Source organism: Dama dama, chromosome 11, assembly GCF_033118175.1.
Source record: "Dama dama isolate Ldn47 chromosome 11, ASM3311817v1, whole genome shotgun sequence".
Lineage (NCBI taxonomy): Eukaryota > Metazoa > Chordata > Mammalia > Artiodactyla > Cervidae > Dama > Dama dama.
Genome location: NC_083691.1, coordinates 54,247,185 through 54,269,133, shown reverse-complemented (window position 1 = coordinate 54,269,133; position 21,949 = coordinate 54,247,185). Strand labels below are relative to the sequence as shown.

The following is a 21,949-nucleotide window of genomic DNA, read 5'->3' as shown; positions in this document are numbered from 1 at the left end:
AATAATGTGTACAATGTTATATACTTGAGATTTATGTCATATACCAATGTTATGGCAAAAAAAATTTTTTAAAAACCAAACTGTATACATAAAGTGTGTGTAGCCAATTGTGTGTAAGCTATACTTTAGTAAAATTTATCCAAGAAATAATAAAATTGTATGCACAAACTTTTTAAAAAAGTAACAATTATTCCTAGAAGTACACTTCAAAATCACTTGGAAGTGTGAAAGTATTAGTCACTGAGTCACGTCTCACTCTTTGCCAGCCCATGGACTGTAGCCCTCAGGGCTCTTCTTTCCATGGGATTCTCCAGGCAAGAATACTGGAGTAGGTAGCCATCCTCCTCTCCAGGAGACCTTCCCAACCCAGGGATTGGACCCTGGTCTCCCATCTGAGCCACCAGGGAAGCCCAAAAATCATGCGAGGCTTTTCTAAACACACAGATTTCCAGGCTCATGCCAGACCTGATAAATAGGAATCTTTGATATTGGCGTTTAGGCAAATATAAGCTTAAAAATCTCTATATGTAAATCAAATGAACATCTCTGGCTAGGAATCACATCTGCAAGTGAAAATGTATGAAGATTAAAAGATGTTATATTAAATAGGTCATAAAACAGTTTGCATAACATGATTATAATTTTACAAGCAGAAATGTATGTAAACTCAGCAAACTATATGGAAGAAAAATATAGTAGTTTATGAGATTTGTGGGTATTTTATACTCTTTGCTCTTCTGTATATTTAAAAATAAAAGCTGTATACTGCTTTTGTATACAAAAAAGCAGACGGTGGCTCAGATGGGAGACCCAGGTTTGATCCCTGGGTCGGGAAGATCCCCTGAAGAAGGGAATGGTTACCCACTCCAGTATTCTTGTCTGGAAAAGTGAGTTATTTTTAAGTTAACAAAGAAAATGTATGAGAGCATAAAATAGAGGGACCATGAATTTGGTGGAGGCCAGGGTGAATGGAGCAGGGACACAGGTGGAGGATTTAGCCATCAGTGTAAACAAGACACACTTTCCTCCATGTGGAGGGAAGGAAGGTGGAAGTAGATTAGACGGATTGGTAGATTCCGGCCAGATTCCTTCTTTTTCCTCTGTGAAGCAGGAAGTAAGCTCAGCCGCAGATAAGGATGGACATGGGGGTGGTCAGGCTCCTTATAATTTATATGGTGTGGTGGGATAACCCATCTTTAATCTTGACTGTTCACAGTTTAGTTTCAGGGTCTGTAAAACTGCTTAAAATTGTGTTCATGGGTGGGAGGAATTGAGAGATTGGGATTGACCTGAATGATACTGTGTATAAAATAGATAACTAATAAGGACCTACTGTATAGCACAGGGGAACGCTACTTAATGCACTGTGGTGACCGGAACAGGAAGGAAAATCAAGAGAGGGGAGATCAGTGTTCAGGTGATTCACTTTGCTAAACAGTAGAAAGTGACATAACTTTGGGTTGCAACTATATTCCAATATAAACTAATTTTAAAAACACCTACAAAAAAATTGTAATCATGTTTTGTTCCCAGCTGTTTGATTTTCAAAGGAGTCTGTGATCAATCCTGGCTCAGAGTTGGGAACTCTGCCTAGTCTAGGTGGTGATGGGGGTGGTGGCGGTGAATGGTATCATATTCTGTTGCTCTATCTCCACCCTGTGGTCAATTGGATGTACTGCCAAAGGTGGATTTGAAGCCCAGAGTTTGAACTTCCCACGTGGCTCAGGGATAAAGAACCCACCTGCAGGAGTTCGATTTCTGGGTCCCGAAGATCCCCTGGAGTAGGACATGGCAACCCACTGCAATATTCTTGCCTGGGCAATCCCATGGGCAGAGAAGCCTAGTGAGCTACGGGCCATGGGGCTGCAAAGAATCAGACACGACTTTGCCACTAAACAGTAACAGCAGCGACAAAAATAGCTTTTCTTCTTAGATTTGGAAGGGACTTGGGGCATTCTATGATTTAATGTCCCACACATTATGAGATCTAATAATAAGAACTACAAAGTTTTCCTCCAAAATGTTGAACCAATGTTAATTATTCATGAATGAGAGGTCCCGCCCAAGCCCAGATAATTATATTCCAATTAAAGATTTTTATAGAAGTGATCTCTGAGCCAGTGTTGAATGTTTCTGAAAGGCCAAAAACATTATGTGTGTGTTGAGACTGACTGAGAGAGTTTTGAAACACCCTGATGCCCAGGCCAGATGCCATGCTAATTAAACTCTCTAAGAGAGAGAGACCCAAGCATCAGGGTTTTATCTAATGACCTGTTCCCCATGTGATTCCAATGTCCAACCAAGTCCAAGGGCCTCAGTCACAAGTCCTTGCTGTTCAAGGTGTGTTCCACCATGAGCCAGCAGCATTGCCACCCCCCCACACTCCAGGAGCTTGTTAAATTGTGGGATCTCAGGTCCTGCCCCAGATTGCCTGAATCAGTCTGTATTTTAATAATTCTCAGGTGACTCACTGCATATCAAATTAAATTCTGTTAAAGAGATCAGAATGGTTGTCCAGTAGGTCTGCTGGATACACAAGGCAGGAATGGTGTTTAAAAGGTGGGCTTTTCATCTCTGATCACTTCCAGCTACAGAAAATGTGTGACTTCTATGCCACTGCTGAACAGTTCTAGTTGTCTGAAAGATTCTTTTCTTTTGGTAGATGTCAAAATATACTTTCTAGCCAGTTCTGCAAATTGCCCCCATGATCTCTTCTAAAATATTTGAAGGACTTCCCTGGTGATCTAGTGGTTAAGAATATACTTGCCAATGCAGGGGACACAGATTCTATCTCTGGTCCGGGAAGATTCCACAGGCTAAGGGACAATTAAACCCGTGTACCACGACTACTGAGCCTGAGAGTTGCAACTATTGAAGCTCACGCGCCCTAGAATCCTTGCTCAGAAACAAGAGAAGCCTCTGCAATGAGAAACCTGCGCACTGTTAAGTTGAGAGTAGCCACTCACTAGAGACAGCCCACATGCAGCAAAGAAGATCCAGCACAGCCAAAATAAGTAAATAAAATAGACAAACAACTTGCAAGATTACAAATCTCTCAAATTTAGAATGAAAACAGTGACACACTTAGATTAAAAAATAAAATTATTTGAGAGCAGAAATGTCTTGCCTTTAATCTTTCTTCTTTGAAACCCACCCCCCCCCCTTCAACCTTCTAGTTTCTTTAGTATGGTATTAATATATTTGCAGAACTCCTAGTAATTCTACCCTAAAACTGGCTCCCAGAAGTGAAAGTGAGAATGTAGATGAGGTGTGACATAACAAGAATAGTAGGAAAATGACTTTGGTTTCTCAGGAAATTTTACTAAAGCCTCCTTTTTCTTCCTCAAAATAGATATTAGGATCTTTGTCAAATGCGACATTATAAAGAACATGGATTCAGTAAACAAATCAATGCTGATGGTCCCAGAGAGCCTCAGGTCATTCACATGTGACCACTGCTGGTCCCTTGAGCTCAGAGAGACCATAGGAACCTCCAATCTGGGCTTCCCCAGTGGCTCAGCATTTGCACTGCAGGAGACACAGGAGATGTGGGTTTGATCCCTGGGTTGGGAAGATCCCCTGGAGGAGGGCGTGGCAACCCACTCCAGTATTTTTGCCTGACAATCCCATGGACAGAGCAGCCTGCGGTCTACAACCCATAGGGTTACTAAGAGTCAGACACGACTAAAGCAACTTAGCATGTACCCACCAGTGTGCAGAGTGGCAGAGAGGGGGCAGGTTTGTGGGACTGAGCCCTTAACCTGTGGTGTCCAACACTGTCTCCAGGTAAATCTTTGTCAGAACTGAGTTGGATTGTGGAGACTTAGCTGGTGTCTAAGAATTTTCTGTTGGCATGAGAACCACCCCTCCTCCGGCCACATGTTGGATATGAGGTCAGAATCTTAAGAGCATAGAGCAGGGGTTAGCAAGTACCACCCCATGAGGCAAATCCAGACTGTTGCCTGTTTTTGTACACCAAGTTTTACTGGAATACAGCCATGATCATTTATTGACATATTTGTTGTTCAGTCACTCAGTCGCATTTGACTCTTTGCGACCCCATGGACTGCTGCAGCACGCCAGGCTTCCCTGTCCTTTACCATCTCCTGGAGCTTGCTCAAACTCATGTCCATTGAGTCAGTGATGCCATCCAACCACCTTGTCCTCTGTCATCATATTTACATAATTACTATAGCTATTTTTGCACTATACCAGCAGAGTCATATAGTTGTGACAGAGACTATCTGACCCACAAATATTTACTATCTGGTCCTTTAAAGACAAAGTTTGCTGACTCCTGCTACAGTGAATAAATATAATGTAGTAAATAAAAATATAAAAAAGGACTCACCAAGTCAGGACAAACTACAATTCTAACTTCAGTTAGATTAAATCTCCTGGGAAATGTCTCATTGCTGTCAATTTTTTGCCTCTGTAGACATTTTATAGTTTATATCATCATTTTCGGTCTTTAGACAAGTTGGAAATAGGTGAGCTAATACCAGAGTCTAGTAATTGTGTTTGCAAATGGTAAGAAGACAGTGAGTGACATGTAGTAGACAATAGCAGGAAGTTCTGAAACTTACACTTGCCCAAGGCACTGAGATATTTCACTAAAAATTGTTTGAAAAGATTATTCTTATAGACTCTTGGGCAAATGTGGCATTTTGAATATACCCAACTACTTTCATCCCTCCCTACAACTGTACAAAAGATTTTTTAAAGTTATAAACTCAGAGAAATTAGGAGAATGCGAGAAGAGACAATAGGTATAAAAATCTGGATTCTAGAAAGCAGAAATATGAGTGGTAAGCGGTTTTAAACAAACACAAAAATGATAGTCTAAGCTGTTGTGGAGAAGGATAATGTACAACCTGATGGGCACTAGAGAATCCCCAAAGCCTCTGAAATCAGTGGTATCAGATATCTCTGGAAATAGGGCCTTTAAATAAGGATGTTGGCTGACTGACAAGGAGGTGGTCAGGTCTTCAAATCTGGTCCACCCTCCCCAAACCCAGCAGAAGACTGAAAACTTATACTCTGGAGTGAGTAAAATAGCCTCTAGACTGATATATAATATGCACATTTGAGGGTGGGTCACTATCCATGGGGACACAGGATCCATCGGGCACAACTGGAGCGACTTAGCACACACACATGCACACAATACTGAAAATAGTGAGACGACCTGAATATGTGCATACCAAATGAGGAGATCACCCAACCCTCTTTTCCCACTTAATTCCCAGAATAATGGCCTAGGGTGTCCAACCATCTCAGTTTTCTGGGACTGCAGGTGTTTCCAGGGTGGAGACTTGGCGTTTCAAAACCAATGCAGTCCTGAGCAAACCAAGATGTCACCCTAGTCTCAAAACATTAGCAGTTATACCCTTCCGTTCAGGAGACTGGGAGAATCTTCTTTGAGGAATTTTACCAGCCCAAGGGGAACAACCTGAACATATGGGGAGTGGAGGTTCTACATCTTAGTGGTCCAGTCAGATCAACCTTGTAGGGATGGTCTTTGAACAAGCTCCAAATGGGCGTGCGGAGGTTCCAGTTGTGTTTTTAGATCCTCTTTCAGAAATAAGCATACAACTAAGAATTATTAGACAATTCAGGGAAAGTCTCACACAAAAGACAGAAGCTAGAACATCCAAACAGGATAAACAACAAGGAGAGGTAAGTACCTGATTCAAGTTGGGATGTCAGAGTCTTTCTCTTGGATCTCAAAAGGTGCACCTGGAGGGAGAATCTTCTCTTCCTCTCTAGCCATGTGCTGTTAGGATGTGTCTGGAGCTCCTGGAGGCCCTATTCTCCTCTGAAAAGGGAAGGCCACAGTTGGCCACACAGAGATGCACTAATGGGACGTGAACTCAGCCTAGCATCTCTGTGGCTTTTCATGTCAAGATCATTATCTCTAAAGCTGTCTTTCTTTTTCCAAAGTTTGGTTGTATGAGTCAATAAATTCCAAGACTTTTCCAAAAAGGCATAAGTTTGAACAGATTTTTTTGTTCTGGTCCTGGTATGCCTCATGAATGGCATTGCCCACTCTACACATCTGCCTTTTTAATCCGTACTCTATATCCAGAAAGTTTCCCAGTCAGCTTTTGCCCCTATTTATTTATTTATTTTTTACCTTTTATTTTTTATTTTTTTGGGGGGAGGCTTCTTTTTTTTTTTTAATTTATATTAGTTGGAGGCTAATTACTTTATTTTGCCCCTATTTAAAATAAAGATTGTCCAACTCATGAAGGTAAAAATACATGAGATTTCAGTGAGCACTGGATGCGTTTAGCAAACCCAACACGCACTAACTTTTCATTATCTCTCACGATGACGTCCTCCCCCCAACAAAAACCTAGATAAATGACTGAAATATAGATATCTGGACCGTAAATCAAAAATGAAGAGAAGAAAGAAAACTGCATTAACTCTGCTAGTCTTCCTTGTAGTAGTGAAGGGAAAACGTGGTATCCATAAGAATTGTGTTCAACAGCAAGTATCAGAACACCCAATTAACAGTGACTTAATTGAACAGGCTTGTTGGGAGTTATTAACGCCATGTGTTCCTATGATTCTCGGCCTTTTCATTACGATGGCAATAGGGTTATTGCAGTCCCAGCCATCATGTGCACATACAAGAGAGAAATAAGGGAATAAAGTCAAAGGATGTATTTACCTCTTTACAGAGGAAGAGCAAAAGCTCTTCCAGAAGCCTCTACATCAGATTAGATTTCCCCTTTGGGCTTCCCTACTGGCTCAGATGGTAAAGAATCTGCCTGCAATGCAGGGGACCTGAGTTCAGCCCCTGGGTTGGGAAGATCCCCTGGAGAAGAGAAAGGCAATCCACTCTAACATTCTTGCCTGGAGAATTCCACAGACAGAGGAGCCTGGCCAGCTACAGTCCGTGGGGTCACAAAAGAGTTGGACGTGACTAAGTGACTAACAATTTCGCTGTCTATGTGTCTTTGGCTGGAACAGGGTCCAAAGTTTACATCTAGCTGAAAACGAGACTGAGAAGGAAGGAAACAAGATTGTTGCAAGTGACTTGGTACCGTCATGATTCATTACCTAGGGCTAGACACACGTGCCCTCCTCCATGAGGCGATATTGACACAGAAGGACAGGCAAAGCGATGCTGTGTGGGGAGGCATGCCTACCACAGGAACCAAAGTAAGTAGGTTACAGTGTTAAAAATACTGCTGAAACTGAAACTCTCACATATGGAGGGTGGGACTTCAGAAGGGGACAATCACTTTGAAAAGCAATTTGGCAGTTTTTTTACCTGCCTAGATGAATTTCACAAATGTGATTAAAGATCTTGAGATGGGGGAAATTATCCTGGATTATCCAGATGGGCCCAATGTAAACTTAAGGGTCTTTACAGGAGGGAGGCAAGAGAATCAAAGGAAAAAAGAAGTGAGAGGAAGGAAGCAGAGTTTGGAGAGATGCACTTTGAAGATGAGGGAAGGGGCCATATGCCAAGGAATGGGGATGGCCTCTAGAAGTTGGAAAAAGAAAAGGATTCTCTTCTAGAGCCTCCAGGAGTGATGCAGCTGTGCCAACCTTGGTTTTAGATTTCTGATCACTTAGAGTCAACTGTATAACATACACACTACCATATATAAAATATGGGCTTCCCCGGCAGCTCATACAGTAAAGAATCTGCCTGCAATGCAGGAGACCCAGGCTCCACCCTGAGTGGGGAAGATTCCCCTGGGGAAGGGAATGGCTACCCACTCCAGTATTCTTTCCTGGAGAATTCCATGGACAGAGGAGTCTGGTGGGCTACAGTTCATGGGGTTGCAATGTCAGATATGACTGAGTGACTAACACTATCTACAGCACTATCTATCTACCCATATATAAAATAGATAATTAGCAATGACCCACTGTATAGCCCAGAGAACTCTACTCGATATTCTGTAATAATCTATATGGGAAAAGAATCTGAAAAAGAATGGAGATATATATATATATATATATATATATATATACACATATATATATATAACTGAATCACTTTGCTATATATACACCTGAAACTAACACAGCACTGTAAATCAACTATACTTCAATATAAAAATTTATTTTTACAGAGTCAAGCTGTAAATGTAAAACATAGCTTCTGTCCTATAATTAATTGGGAAGGCAGACTAACTTTTTAAAGAACTGTTTAAATAACTAGTCATAGTCACCTGAATTATTTTCTTAGGATACTTCTCCTTTCATATCTAAGAATAGAGTACCCAATTTATACTTGCAAATCTGAGTATAAAGGTAGGCTGGAGTCTTAATTATGCTGGTTGTTCAGTAATTCAGTCAAGTCTGACTCTTTTTGACCCCATGGACTACAGCACACCAGTCTTCCCTGTCCTTCACTGTCTCCCAGAGTTTACTCAAACTCATGTCCATTGAGTCTATGATGCACCCAACCATCTCTTCCTCTGTCATCCCCTTCTCCTCCTGTCCTCCATATTTCCCAGCATCAAGGTCTTTTTCAATGAGTCAGCTCTTCCATCAGGTGGCCAAAGTATTGGAACTTCAGCTTCAACATCGGTCCTTCCAAAGGATATTCAGGGCTGATTTCCTTTAGGATTGACTGGTTGGATCTCCTTGCTGTCCGAGAGACGCTGAAGAGTCTTCCCCAGCACCACAGTTTGAAAGCAGTGTGTCAATTAATTTAGAAGACAAGAAACAGACCCTTTAAAAAGACAGCTTTGCCCCACACAAATGTCCCACAGGGTCATGATGTGCCAGAATGGGGTGTTTGTCCCCAGGGATGTTCTTTCCTTTCTTTGAAGCTTTCCTCATAGACAGGGACTTGAGACGAGGTCCAAAGAGTGTTGTCAGCAACTCAGCAAGAGGCTGGCAGTGCTGACTTAGTTCTCCCGTGATCTGGGAAAGTGGACCAGTCCTTGCACTCTGACTGCTTCTTCCATTGGGCCCAAATCATGTTTGCCAAAGTCTAGCTAGTGGTAAATAACCCGCCTGCCAATGCAGGAGACTTAAGAGATGCAGGTTCGATCCCTGGGTCAGGAAGATCCCTGAAGAAGGAAATGGCAACCCACTCCAGTATTCTTGCCTGGAGAATCCCGTGGACAGAGAAGCCTGTCCATGGGGTTGGAAAGAGACAGACACGACTGAAGTGACTTAGCCCTCAGCACAGCAGGAATTTGCCAAGGGCAGGCCCTGAAGGCTCCTAATTCATAGTCAGCTTCTTTACCATTGCTGACAATCTGCAAGGGCTTGGAATTTAGCCATAAATCTTTCCTATGTTGGGGCTTCCCAGGTGGCACTAGTGCTAAAGAATCTTCCTGCCAGTGAAGGAGATGCAAGACTCATGGGTTCAATCCCTGGGTCAGAAAGACCTGGAGAAGGAAATGGCAACTGACTCCACATTCTTGCCTGGAAAATTCCATGGACAGAGAAGCCTGGTGGGCAACAGTTCATGGACTTGCAGAAAGTCAGGCACGATTGAACACATACACACACAAATAAGTGGATGACACCAAAAGCCAGACTTGGGGACTAGCTGTTCTCTGGCACCCCAGTTGAAGGCCTCTCAGTATCAGGAAGCTTCCTTTGCTCAACACCCTGGGCTGGTCCAGACACATAGGCAATCCTGAATCAATATTTGTTGAGTTGACATGTGATCTATTGGTTCTAATCTTTAAATTCCTTCTTAACCACTGAGTGCAGGGAACACTGCAGATAGCCTTGAAGATCAGGTTTCCTTGGGCATCTTTGTCTGTTGCAGATTTTGTTCTTCTATTGCCTTTGCAGTGAAAGCAAGCTCCTCTTTTCTTGCCATGGGAAAGGTCAACAGCTATGCAAACCTGGGCAATAAAGTTAGCTCTTAACCAGTTAGCTATTAACCAGCAGGCAAGATAACTTAACTCCTTATCAATCTCCAGGCACCTCCCTTTCCTAACTTTTTCCAGCCCCAAGTGGAAAAGCAGATTAAGGCCTTGGGCAATCACAGTGTGCGTTTGCCATCAGTTCCTCCCCAAGTTGTATCCGGGTGGCAACAGGTCAGAATCAATAGCTGGCAGCTGAGGGCTTCCCTGGTGGCTCAGACCCCACTCCAGTATTCTTGCCTGGAGAGTCCCATGGACAGAAGAGCCTGGTGGGCTACAGTCCACGGGGTCACAAAGAATCGGACATGACTGAGTGACTAGGTGCACACAGGCTGAGGTGGAGGAAGGCACCGATTGGCAGGCAGTCTGCAGGCTGAGGGGTGGTGAAGCTGCAAAGGGGCAGTGGCCTCAGGAGTTGATGATGGGGTTGGGGGGTGACTTAATAACTTTTTGTACTTTCCTGGAACTTTGAATTTATTTTGGACCCATTTAAGTCTTCTTCCCCACTGGGGGCCCCACAAGGCATTGAATCCTTATATTTTATAATTAAAGCAAAGATACAGAATTGTGGAAAATGTTAAGCTATGTTTGAGAAAGCAGTAGTGTAAGGATGTGTGTAGAAAAAGCTAATATCTCTAATGGGAAATGAGGCAGAAAAGAAGTTTGGGAAGAAGTCCCAGAAGACTTCAGGGATAAGTATTAATGAGCGCGTGTTAAGCTGTGTCCGACTCTTCGCGACCCTATGGACTGTAACCTACCAGGCTCCTCTGGTCATGGGATTCTCCAGACAAAAATACTGGAGTGGGTTGCCATGTCCTCTGCCAGAGGATCTTCCCCACCCAGGGATTAAACTAGCATCTCTTATGTCTCCTGCATTGGCAGGTGGGTTGTTTACCACTAGCACCACATGGGAGAACTAAGTATTAGTAGCCATTAAGATAAAATTCTTTCCACCAGGTCTCACAAAGTTAATATTATTGTGTAAAGTCACAGTTTTAACCTCTTTTTATTTTTAAATTAATTAATCTATTTATTTATTATTTTTGGCTGTGCTGGGTCTCCATTGCTCTTTTGAATGAGCAGGGGGATTCTTATTCACTGCATCACCAGGGGAGTCTTAATCTTTTTTTAAAAACTTAGTATCTTGCAAGCATTTATCCTAGGGTGATTGAAGGTTTTTGAACATGAAGACACCTCAGTCTGTGAACCAGGAAGTCTGGACGCACATCAAATACTGAAACTGCCAGTGCCTTGATCTTGGACTTCCCAGCCTCTAGAACTGCAAAAAAGACATTTTTCTTCTTTATAAGCCACCCAGTCTATAGTATTCTTTGGTAGCAGCCTGAATGGACTAAGACACCACCCTGCTCCATCCAAACATCATGGGAAAAACATGACCCTAGCCCCACCCCTGTCAACCATGGTCAGGTGGGTAACCACAACTTCCATCCTTGCTCAAGATGTCTCATCTTCCCCCAGAAGACCTATGGGAAGCTGGCACTGTCCTCTCTACTCGTTAATAAGAAAACCCTCTCACAAGGGTATCAGTGGAGGCCATGTGGGATGCTAAACATCCACCCTCACCCAGTAGTAATGAAGCACGCTGCTTTTTCTCCTGGGTGGAGTCAGAGGTGGCCAAATGAGAAGCAGAACTTTCACCATCACCCAATATAACAAGGCATCCTCCACTGCCTGAATCATCATTACATTTCCTGTAAATCTATAATTCTTAATAAAAATAAAAATTTTGTTGTCTTCTTTCTCATCTCCTCATGGTTGTGCTAGGTGATTGTAAGTTACCAACCTGGGGGCAAGGTGAAGGGAGCAGATAAAGACAGAGAGGCCAACCCAACATGACTGAGCTCATTTCTAATTGTTTCCCAACTGTTAAATAGTGTGAAACACTGTCTGCAACATTCATTTATTCTTAATACCTGCTGGCAGGACTGGCATGTATGTAAAGAGGATAAGCAAATGCCAAATGCTGAGGCTACCTGAGGATCAGCTGGAAAGCTTTTTGAAAATGCAAATTCCTGAGATGCTTCCCTTGGAAGGTACTGAGTGCTTAGACCCTGCAGAAGCATCACTAAGCCAATGACACGGAGGTTCCCATTGGCTCCAGCTGTTGTCTGACTCAGTTGCTGAACTTTCGTGTTAAGGGGTGTGGGTGATAATGCTTGATCTAAATAGATGACCAAGGACATATCAATTTTCTTTTCTCTTATGAGTGTATTGGTTTTGAATGAGAGACGGGCTTAACTTCCCCAGTTTTTGGATTATCAGAATAAAATAAAATTCAAGAAAAACCTGGAGTTAAACAAGATGTGCTGGCCTCAATGCTGTCTCCACCCCTGTGACATCTGTGTTTTAGATGGCCTTCTTCTGGGAGCCTGAATCCTGCTGGCAGGAAAGCAAGCCAGGGAGACTTGGAAGGCCTCCTGAGTCCCCTCTACGGAAATCATGCTCAGAAACATGATTGCCTCCAAACAATCAAGAACACATTGACTGCAAAACCTAGAGTGTCATTCAGAACCATGGCTACCAGGTGTTGATAAGTGAGGTCAAGTCTGCCCTGAGGAGCTGCCTCCCGAGGAAAATAAAACTGTGAGTCTGGGGTTGCTGCTTGTCATGTGTGAGATAGCGAACATTGTGCTGGTCAGAGCCCCTAGACTGGTTTAAGGCTCCAGGAGGACAACCTGCTCTCAGCTCCTCACTTAAGGTGATGCTATTTAATACCTTGATACATAAAGTGCCTGCCTGGTTTATTTTACTTTCAGGAAGATCCAAAACTTTTAACCTTCTATTTAACCTGGAGGTATTTGTACTTAAATGTCAGCTGCAATATCGCGGTAAAAATAAACTAGTCGGATCAGAGGGAAGGTGAACTAACTAACCACGGACCTTCCACGTGATCAGAGAGAAATTGACCTGACATTGATCAAGGACCTTTCATGTGACCAGAGGGAAGGTGAACTAACATTGAATAAAGATCTTCCATGTGCCAGGAAGTGTGCAATGTAATACTTTGTGTGAGTGTTGGTCTTTCCATTCTTTATAATAACCCTGTGAGGCAGATGTTATGATCTACATTTTATATATAGATATAAAATTATATGTCTCGTGAAAGCCATACAAGAGGGATACTCTCTGGAGATTAAATTTGTGAAGGTGTACGTGTGTGTGTTGGAGGGAGGTTTCCTCTTCTTTAGGAAAAGAAATTGCCACCTATGTCACAACATAGGAAATCGCCTGGGATCCTTTGAAAACAGCTGGGACAGAGATCTGAGCTCTGCGCAGTCTAATGGTAAAGTCCGTGTGTATTCTGTTCTATGTATTTGTGAGCTTTGTCCCTTTCACTGGCACTGGATGGGCATGTAGAGGATATTTTCATTTGCTTTTTCAATTTAAATCGTGTCTCTTTCCTATTTACTGTGTCATTCTGTGTCTCCTTGAGCTAAACTCTTCGGGAAGCATTTTTAAGGAAAGATATCATGCTAATTGTTATTGGTTAAGCATTTGAAAGTCTCAGGCTAAAATCACAAAGTAAGAGTGAGCAGGGATATTTGGAGCAGTGTATGACTTTAGGGCCTTGAGCTGTGAGAGCAGGACACAGATTACAAGGGCACAGAGTCACTGTTGTGACTTTGCCTCTATCAGGGATGCCTGCTGCCCACCTTTGCCCACTCCACTGACACCTATACCTTCAAGTGCATGCAAGTCTTTCCAATCACCTAGCCCCAGTGTGATTTCTAGAGAAACCAAGACAGAAGTATTCTCACTGAAGGATTTGGTTGGAGTTCTGAAGATGTATGTCTGGAGGGAGGCAGGTCCTCATGACTTGAGTTACGCCTGAAGGCTATGTCCCAGAGTTTTCAGTTAAATGAGACTGTGAGCCTGTGATAATAATGGGCAACATTTACCAAAGGTTTTCTTAGTGTTTTACATGGAGTATCTCATTTCCTCCACACAAAAACTCTATTACTTTTTTAAAAAAATTAATTTTTATTGGGGAATAGTTGCTTTGCAATGGTGTGTTAGTTCCTACTGCACAGTATGTATACATATATCCCTTCTTTTTGGATTTCCTTCCCATTTAGATCACCATAGAGCACTGAGTGGAGTTCCCTGTGCTATATGGTAGGTTCTTATTAGTTACCTATTTTATATGTAGTATCAGTAGTGTATATGCATCAATCCCAATCTCTCAATTCATTCCACCACCCCACCCTGATCCCCCTTGGTGTCCATATGTTTGTTCTTTACATTTGTGTCTCTGTATCTGTTTTGCAAATAAGATCATCTATACCATTTTTCTAGATATCACACATATGTATCAATATGTGATATTTGTTTTTCTCTTTCTGATTTCACTCTTCATGACAGTCTCTAGCTCTATCCACATCTCTACAAATGACCTAATTTCATTTCTTTCTATGACTGAGTAATATTCCATTGTATATACGTACCACCTCTTCTTTATCCATTCCCCTGCTGATGAACATTTAGGTTGCTTCTGTGCCCTGGTTGCTGTAGACTCTGTGGTGCATATAACACCACTATTATTATTTATAAGTGAGACAACCAAGGCACAGAGAGTCCCAAGTGACATAATAAAAGTAGGAAATACTCAGCAGGGCAAGAAAACTTGGGGGGAAGTGGGTTCAAAACTTTGGAGTTACTTTTTCTGCTGGAAAGAGATAATTTGTATCTCTGGCAGACAAAAATCTATAAGCTAACATAGAGGATCACAGATCATCCATAAAAACCCAAACTACTGATTATTCTTTCTGGTTAGAGAAGTAATGTGTTTAATGTTGGAGGATATTTAGAAGACACTGAAAAGAATGAATCTCAAAATAGAAATTATCTGTAAAATGTATAGTGAGTGGGTTTATTACCTTTGTATGAGACATGAAGCAAAGCTAAATATACGTTCATCCCTCTAGGTAATAAAATAACAATCCAGTGGCCATGTGAGACAATGTCCCAGAATGAAATTGCATCCTCTTGGGTCCATGAAGATCCTTTCAACTTCTGATAGGTGATACCATTCTTCAATGCCCAATACCCTCATTTATTTCACTAACATGTAAAGCCTCGATGAAAAAGGCAATTTTCAGAGCCCCAGGCTATGAAAATACTGTACACAGAGGAGTTAGGGACCTGAGACAGAGGCTTCATGACCTGGTAGCCTTTGGAGTTGCTTTTTGAGGAGTCCATAGTCTTCCAAGAACATGGGTTACTCTCTTCCCCTTGGAGTACTCTTTCAGGCCATACCTGACTTCTCCCGTCTCTCTTCCTTCCTCTCCATAGGCCTCAAGATCTTGCTTTTCTCTCCTTTCAGTACTAATTCTCAGGACTCTTCTTTGCAGTCCACTAGATTGCAGAGTGGGACACAATGTTACATCTTCAGCTACATTCCAGAATTTCAAGGAAAGTTGCTCTTTCCTGGTGTCTTGATTTTCATCTGCTACAAAAAATAAAAAAGTAAACACACACACACATAGATGCACATCTAGAGAGATAAATGAATAATACATACACACACATATATAAAGATACATGAATATGTGTATATATAGGCACACATATATGTATATATAGATATATGAATATGTGTATATATATATGTATATATATATATATACACAAAAAAAAAGAGAGAGAGAAAGACAGAAAACTTTCAAAGCTGTACTTGATGAAGAAGGAAAATTATCCTAGAAGGATCAGAGAGGGGTGCAAAACAAGGTCTCCTGGCTCTAATTCCAGAAATTTTCAACATGAATCACTTATTTGTGAAGATGTTGGCAATAGCTGTTAATATATGAATGCATAACTTGGGAGGGACCGTCTATTAAACTGGGCCAATAGCATTGTTCCATTTCTCAAGGCAATGAGAAACTTTGTGAGAGAATGACTGGTCCAACTGTACATCATGGGAAAGCACTGATTACCCTGAGAAAGGAAAGGACTTGGACTTCAGGTTCTACATTTCCCAACAGACTTTCTCCTGGAAGGGACATCTGGTTGATACTGTAATGGGTCTCCCATATGCTCCTACACTGACGGATATGCTGCCTTCCTACTGGGGACCACTGTTGGCAGAGAATCTTCAGTTATCTCCCCAGCCACCACCACACTTTCAGGAATTTCATGGGTCCATTATCATGCCCCTCCCAGGGCTGCTCACGCATGTTGATGACCCGTATTGCCTTGCTGTTGTTTAGTTGCTAAGTCGTGTCTGACTCTTTGCAACCCTTTGAACTGCAGCATGCCAGGCTTCCCTGTCCTTCGCTATCTCCCAGAGTTTGCTCAAACTCATGTCCGTTGAGTCGGTGATGCCATCCAACCATCTCATCCTCTGTTGTCCCCTTCTCCTCCTGCCCTCAGTCTTTTCCAGCATCATGGTCTTTTCCCGTAAGTCCACTCTTTGCATCAGGTGGCCAAAATATCAGAGCTTCAGCTTCATCATCAGCATCTTGCCTCGTTCAGGGCAATTGTTATGGGCACTGGCCAAGACTGGCATTGGGCCTGCACTCTCTCTTGGACCTCTCTCTCTTTTCCCAGTCTTGCTCTCTTCCCTTCAACAAGAGTTGGTCCCTAGAGTATTCTTGCATGGGGTATTCAGAGTTTCCTTCCTAGGGGACCAAATTTGCAATAGGGTTCAAGTACGGGGAAAAGAAATTATATTTGGAAGCCATTTCTTCCAAAGGAAAGATCAAAGCTCTTGACATTTCTGTAAGGGTACAATGCAGATGAAACCTCCCCTTCAGAGGTGCTATAACCCTTCAAAGAAGTGTAACAGGCTTTGAGAAAGGCTCTTTAAGTCAAAAGTCATTTGTCCTCATTCTTAGGCAAAGGTAGCTAAGCTAGCAGTACCAGTTCCTGTAAGGGGAGAGGGAAAGAGCCTGCCTCTGCTCACATCAGTCAATGATGTTAAGCTGGTTCTTTCTCAAAATTGCGCTGTGTGATTCTGCCTCTGTAGCTGTACTTGAGATAAAAATAATCCCCAACCCTTCTCCCAATTTTCTAAAAGCTGAAGCTATTCTGAGGTTAAGTGTTTCTGATTTGTGTCATACCATCTCCCATAAACAAGGCCAAGAACACAAGCTCCCAATTCTCAACATTGTTTTATGAAGGGATTAATGATACCTACTGAGGGTTTAGGCTGTCTCATCAGCCCCAAAGACCTAGCCTCTCTTGTTTACAACACAGTTCTAAGTGTACTTTTATTGCGAAGGATAAGGCAGCTATTTTTCCCTTTAAAAGGTAATTTTTTTCCCAGAAAGAAGTGGGCAAAACTGGGCTTAGGTACAATGTTCTGAATATTTGCATCTCCCTCAAATTTGTATGTTGAAACCCCAAACTCCAATGTGATGTTTTAGGAGGTGGGACTTTTGGGAGGTAATTAGGTCATGAGGGTGATACCTTCTTAAATGGGGTTAGTGCCTTCATAGAGGGGACCCCAGAGAGCTCTCTCACCCTCTTTCTGCCATGTGAGGCTATAAGAAATAGGTGGTAGAAAGACAGGTGGAAGGATGTTTCCTCACTATATAAATTTTTTGTACTTTTTGAATTTTGACCCATGGAGATAAATAACCTATATTTAAAATGAATAATGGTGTCCCATTAGATCCAATTTAAAACTTCAATTGTATACCTAGTTCAAAGCTTCTTCCCGCTTTCAGGTCTGGCATGAACTATGGACCCCCAATCTGCAGCTAGATGGAATAAGGTCTCTTTTCTTCTCTATTTACTCCTCCCCTCTTCACTCCTTTGCTCTTGGCCTGCAGGGGTGGGGTACAGTTTGGATAAAATCTCTTTGAATGTGCTGTTTGTGGTTCTCTCCTGATGGCCCACATGCTCTAGGTTTCTGGCTTTTTGTGGATTTTTCAGTAGTTCCTCGCCTCCTTTCCTGACTAGTGAATTCCATCTGGACAGCAGCCTGATGTGAGTTTTATGCTCTTTGGCTGAACTCTGATAACTCCCTCTGCCCCTTCTTGCTCCTGGGGGTGGGGAGAGGGGAATCTTCCACGGTCTTTTATCCTAAGGTTCTTTGTTCCAGTAGATCCTCTTAGAGGGAAGCTCAGCTTTCTTTCCCAACATCCATTTCACTGATGGGACTATTATGCATTTTGCCACACCAAATACTTCCCTGCCTGCCAACGAGGGCTGCTCCAGCTGGCCCCGTCTGGAATTCTCCAATCAGGATGCAGACATTAGTCTCTAGGTTAGTCTCAACCAAACTCAAGTTTTCCTGAGCATTCTTTGCCCAGATCTACTCTAAGGCACTGTGAAGGGCACATGAATTTCTGCCTTGGATTTAATTTCGTATTTTTGTCAGTTTGCTTGTTAGGAGCCCTCTCCCACTAATTTGCCTGGGAGTGGGGGGAAAAAAAACCCATATCAAACAGACAACTCATGACTCAGAAGAATTCCCTCACTGAATGAATTCCTGTCTTTTGCTTATTGGAGCTGCTGGACAGTGACAGTGAAAATCCAAAGACAAGTTTGGCCACTTCTTATTGAAGTCAGGAGAGAGGTAGCCTCTAGGCTCCCCTTCTTAGAATGTGGAGGTCTTTATGACTTGTTGCCAAATGGAAATGTCCTGTTCCACATCCAGTTACTAATATTAGTAAAAACCTCACAATATCATCCTATCATGTGAAGAAGAAAGTTCCTATCTTTAATAACCACCATTTATTGGAAAATCCCATGGACGGAGGAGCCTGGTAGGCTGCAGTCCATTGGGTTGCTATGAGTCGGACATGACTGAGCGACTTCACTTTCAATTTTCACTTTAACACATTGGAGGAGGAAATGGCAACCCACTCCAGTGTTCTTGCCTTGAGAATCCCAGGGACGGGGGAGCCTGGTGGGCTGCCATCTATGGGGTCGCACACGACTGAAGTGACTTAGCAGCAGCATTGAAGGTTTCAGTTCAGTTCAGTTCAATCGCTCAGTCGTGTCCGACTCTTTGGGACCTCATGAATCGAGGTTTGCTGCTAAGTCACTTCAGTCGTATCCGACTCCGTGGGACCCCATCCCTGGGATTCTCCAGGCAAGAACACTGGAGTGGGTTGCCATTTCCTTCTCCAATGCATAAAAGTGAAAAGTGAAAGTGAAGTCGCTCAGTCATGTCCGACTCTTCGCAACCCGTGGACTGCAACCTACCAGGCCCGTCTGTCCATGGGATTTTCCAGGCAAGAGTACTGGAGGAGGGTGCCATTACTTTCTGTGGAATCGAGGTTTACAAGGTACTAAAAACTTTACATACTAATACATTAACTGGTCATAACCTATGATGAGTTAGGGAGTTTCATCCCCTTCTTGGTGAGAAAACCTGAGACCCAGAGGTCATATAGTCAGTGGCAGAGTTGGAATTTGAATCCAGATCTGTCTGACTCCAAAACAATCAGCATACAAAAATAAACGGTATAGATCATGTCCAGTGCAGGAGCCTCTCATTAATGAGCTGTGGACTTGGGGTGGTGGTGTAGTTATTAGCAGGGATTGAAATATCTTTAGGAACATCAACCACTGTTGGTGAACTCAATAAATAATGTAAATGGTATTTCTCTTACATGTTAATTCAGTAAATAATGAGTTCTCTCTTTGTGCCAGGAATTGTTCTAGGTGCTGGAGATACATAAGTTTCCAAAATAAAAAAAAAGAAAAAGAAAAGCCCTTTCTTTGTGGAGATGAAAATTCATTAAAATCATACCAAAGTTATATATTTCATCATCATCCATTTTAGTAATTAAATGAAACAAAAATGTAAGTATTATCATGTAAAACTTTGCTCTTTAAAATGAGTCTTTATTCTGGACCTATCTGGAAACCACTGGTAATATTTAAATGATTGCAAGGACATGATCCATTAGATTGGAGGAATTTTGGGTACTGTCAAATCCAAGCAGGGATTTGCAATATCTGGGTCACAGAGCAAATACTGGGCAATCTCCATGGGTAATCCCACTCCTACCTTACATGTATCTCTGTGTAGATTATGATGATTACTTAAGTAAGTTAGGGTTATAATTTCATTGATGATAAAGATGAGGACTAACGATCAAGGTCAAAGGCAGGGAGGTGGGTTACTTTATTTCCTGCTAACCCTTTGACTCTTAAGACTCTAGGAGGTCCCTTCTAAAGCTCTTACAGAGGAGTGAACGCTTTGTTCAAACAAGGAGCGGTCTCATTTGATCTAGGGCTTCCCTAATAGCTCAGATGGTAAAGAATCTGCCCGCAAAGCTGGAGACCGGGGTTTGATCCCTGGGTCGGGAAGATCTGCTGGAGAAGGAAATAGCTACCCATTCCAGTATTCTTGCCTGGAGAATTCCATGGATTGGGGAGCCTGGCGGGCTACAGTCCATGTGGTCCTAAAGAGTCGAACACGACTGAGTGACTAATACTCATTTGATCTTTAACTTCAGTCCTCCGGGATCTCCAGGAGAGGCACTCTATAGGCTTCATAATAGCTTGTTTAACCAAAAGCTTCATATTCCAAGAAGTTAGGTGCCAGGAAGGCAGCGTTTGGTCTTTCTCGTCACATCCTCGTCTTCACTGCACGAGTTCTTATTAATCGTTCCCTTTGGTAATTCTTCCCGGTCCTCGCAAGGGTATCACCCTCTCCATATGGTAGATGGGGAAATGAAGGAAGTCTGCACCTTGGCCTTGGAAGGGCCTTGAAAGGTTCTGCATTGCTCTTTGCACCTCGCTTCACTGTTTCCTCACTCCTTTTGACACCGTGCCGGTGGCTTTGACTCCCCCTTTTCTCTTTCGCTTCCCTTTCCGCAGGCCCCCACCCCGACTTCCCACAAATTGTGGCCATTGAACTACATTTCCCATAATGCCCCGCGCCGACAGGAGTCGGTGGGGTGTCCCCTGAGCAGCCAGTTGTAATTATTGTCGGGCTAAAGCCACGTTTCCGGGGAAAAGCCAAGCTATTGTCCACTTCTTCGTTAAGAAGCCTTTTTCTTCTCTACCTGCGAGGACCAATGTTGGGTGAAGAGGCCTCTGTGGAGGTAAATTCATACCGGCGAACGCTCTGGCCACGCGTTTCCTCCTCGCGCCTCGGCCCCCGCCAGGTTCCCCGGGGGCCTGGGAGTGTCATTGGCGGATGACCGCAGCCCTCGCCGCTGCCCGTGCCGCTGCGACCATGGCCTCTGGCAGCAGCGGCCTCGCCGCCGCCCGCCTCCTGTCCCGCGCCTTCCTCTGTGAGTCCAGTCGGGACTCTGTCCTCCAAGCCCCCGCGAGTTCCCGGCCTCACCTGGCCCAGCGCCCCGGTCCAGGCCGCGGCTGGGCCCTCCGGGGCGGGATCTCGGCGGGGGCCCCAAGCTTGGGACCCCCGGGGACGGAGGAAGCTTTGCTCATTATGTGGGGCGGGAACCTGTTGGGCTGCTGGCGAGTGGGGAAGTAGAGCGACTCAGCCAGGATTCGGGTCTGGGAGCACTGCAGACGTGGTGTCTGGATCTTGCACGCCCTTGATCCTCCGGTGATGAGTGGGGGATGGGGGCGGCATCTGGACAGGATCTTCAGGAAAGTGACAAGTGATGTGGCCCAGGATGAAGCCTCTGGGAGGGTGAGTGGGTTGAGAAGTACGGGCAGGGAATCGGTAGGAAATTGGAGAGTCGGGCTGAGCCTTGTACAGGACGGTCCTGTACTTTAAATTGTCCTTTCCTTAAACTGTAAGGTGAATCTGCAGGAGGATGCATTTAGAGTCAGCACAGCCCAGAAAACTGCAAGCTTAGGGTTGGCTAGGACCTTAACCAACTTACTTTAGTGTCTCCACCAGGCAGTGTGAATTCTTCAGTTCCTGAAAACTTAACACCCAACGTTGATAATAACGCTTACTGTTGAAAATTCTTGCTATGTTCAAAGTCTCTGTGTTTGTTAGGTAGGTTGTGTAGGGAAAGACTTTGGAATCAGCCACATCAGCGTTTGAAGTCTGCCTGGTTCTGTACAGTCTAGGTAATAACTCTGGGGGGTGTTTCTACATCTGTTTCTCAATTTCTGTTCACATTCCGTGAAATCATTACCATATTTTAATCAATCTGAGACACTCACTTGTAAGATGTACTGCTGTT

General features: G+C 43.3%; 1 protein-coding gene across 1 annotated transcript in view; it reads left to right on the top strand.

Moving 5' to 3' along the window:
* The first annotated feature begins 20,933 nt into the window (after positions 1-20,933).
* SUCLG1 (succinate-CoA ligase GDP/ADP-forming subunit alpha) overlaps positions 20,934-21,949 on the top strand; it is a 38,362-nt gene continuing 37,346 nt past the window's right edge. The window contains exon 1 of the mRNA XM_061155235.1: positions 20,934-21,079. Within this exon, the coding sequence (XP_061011218.1) occupies positions 20,983-21,079 (97 nt within the window). The 5' untranslated portion in view covers positions 20,934-20,982. The remainder of the gene's footprint in view (positions 21,080-21,949) is intronic.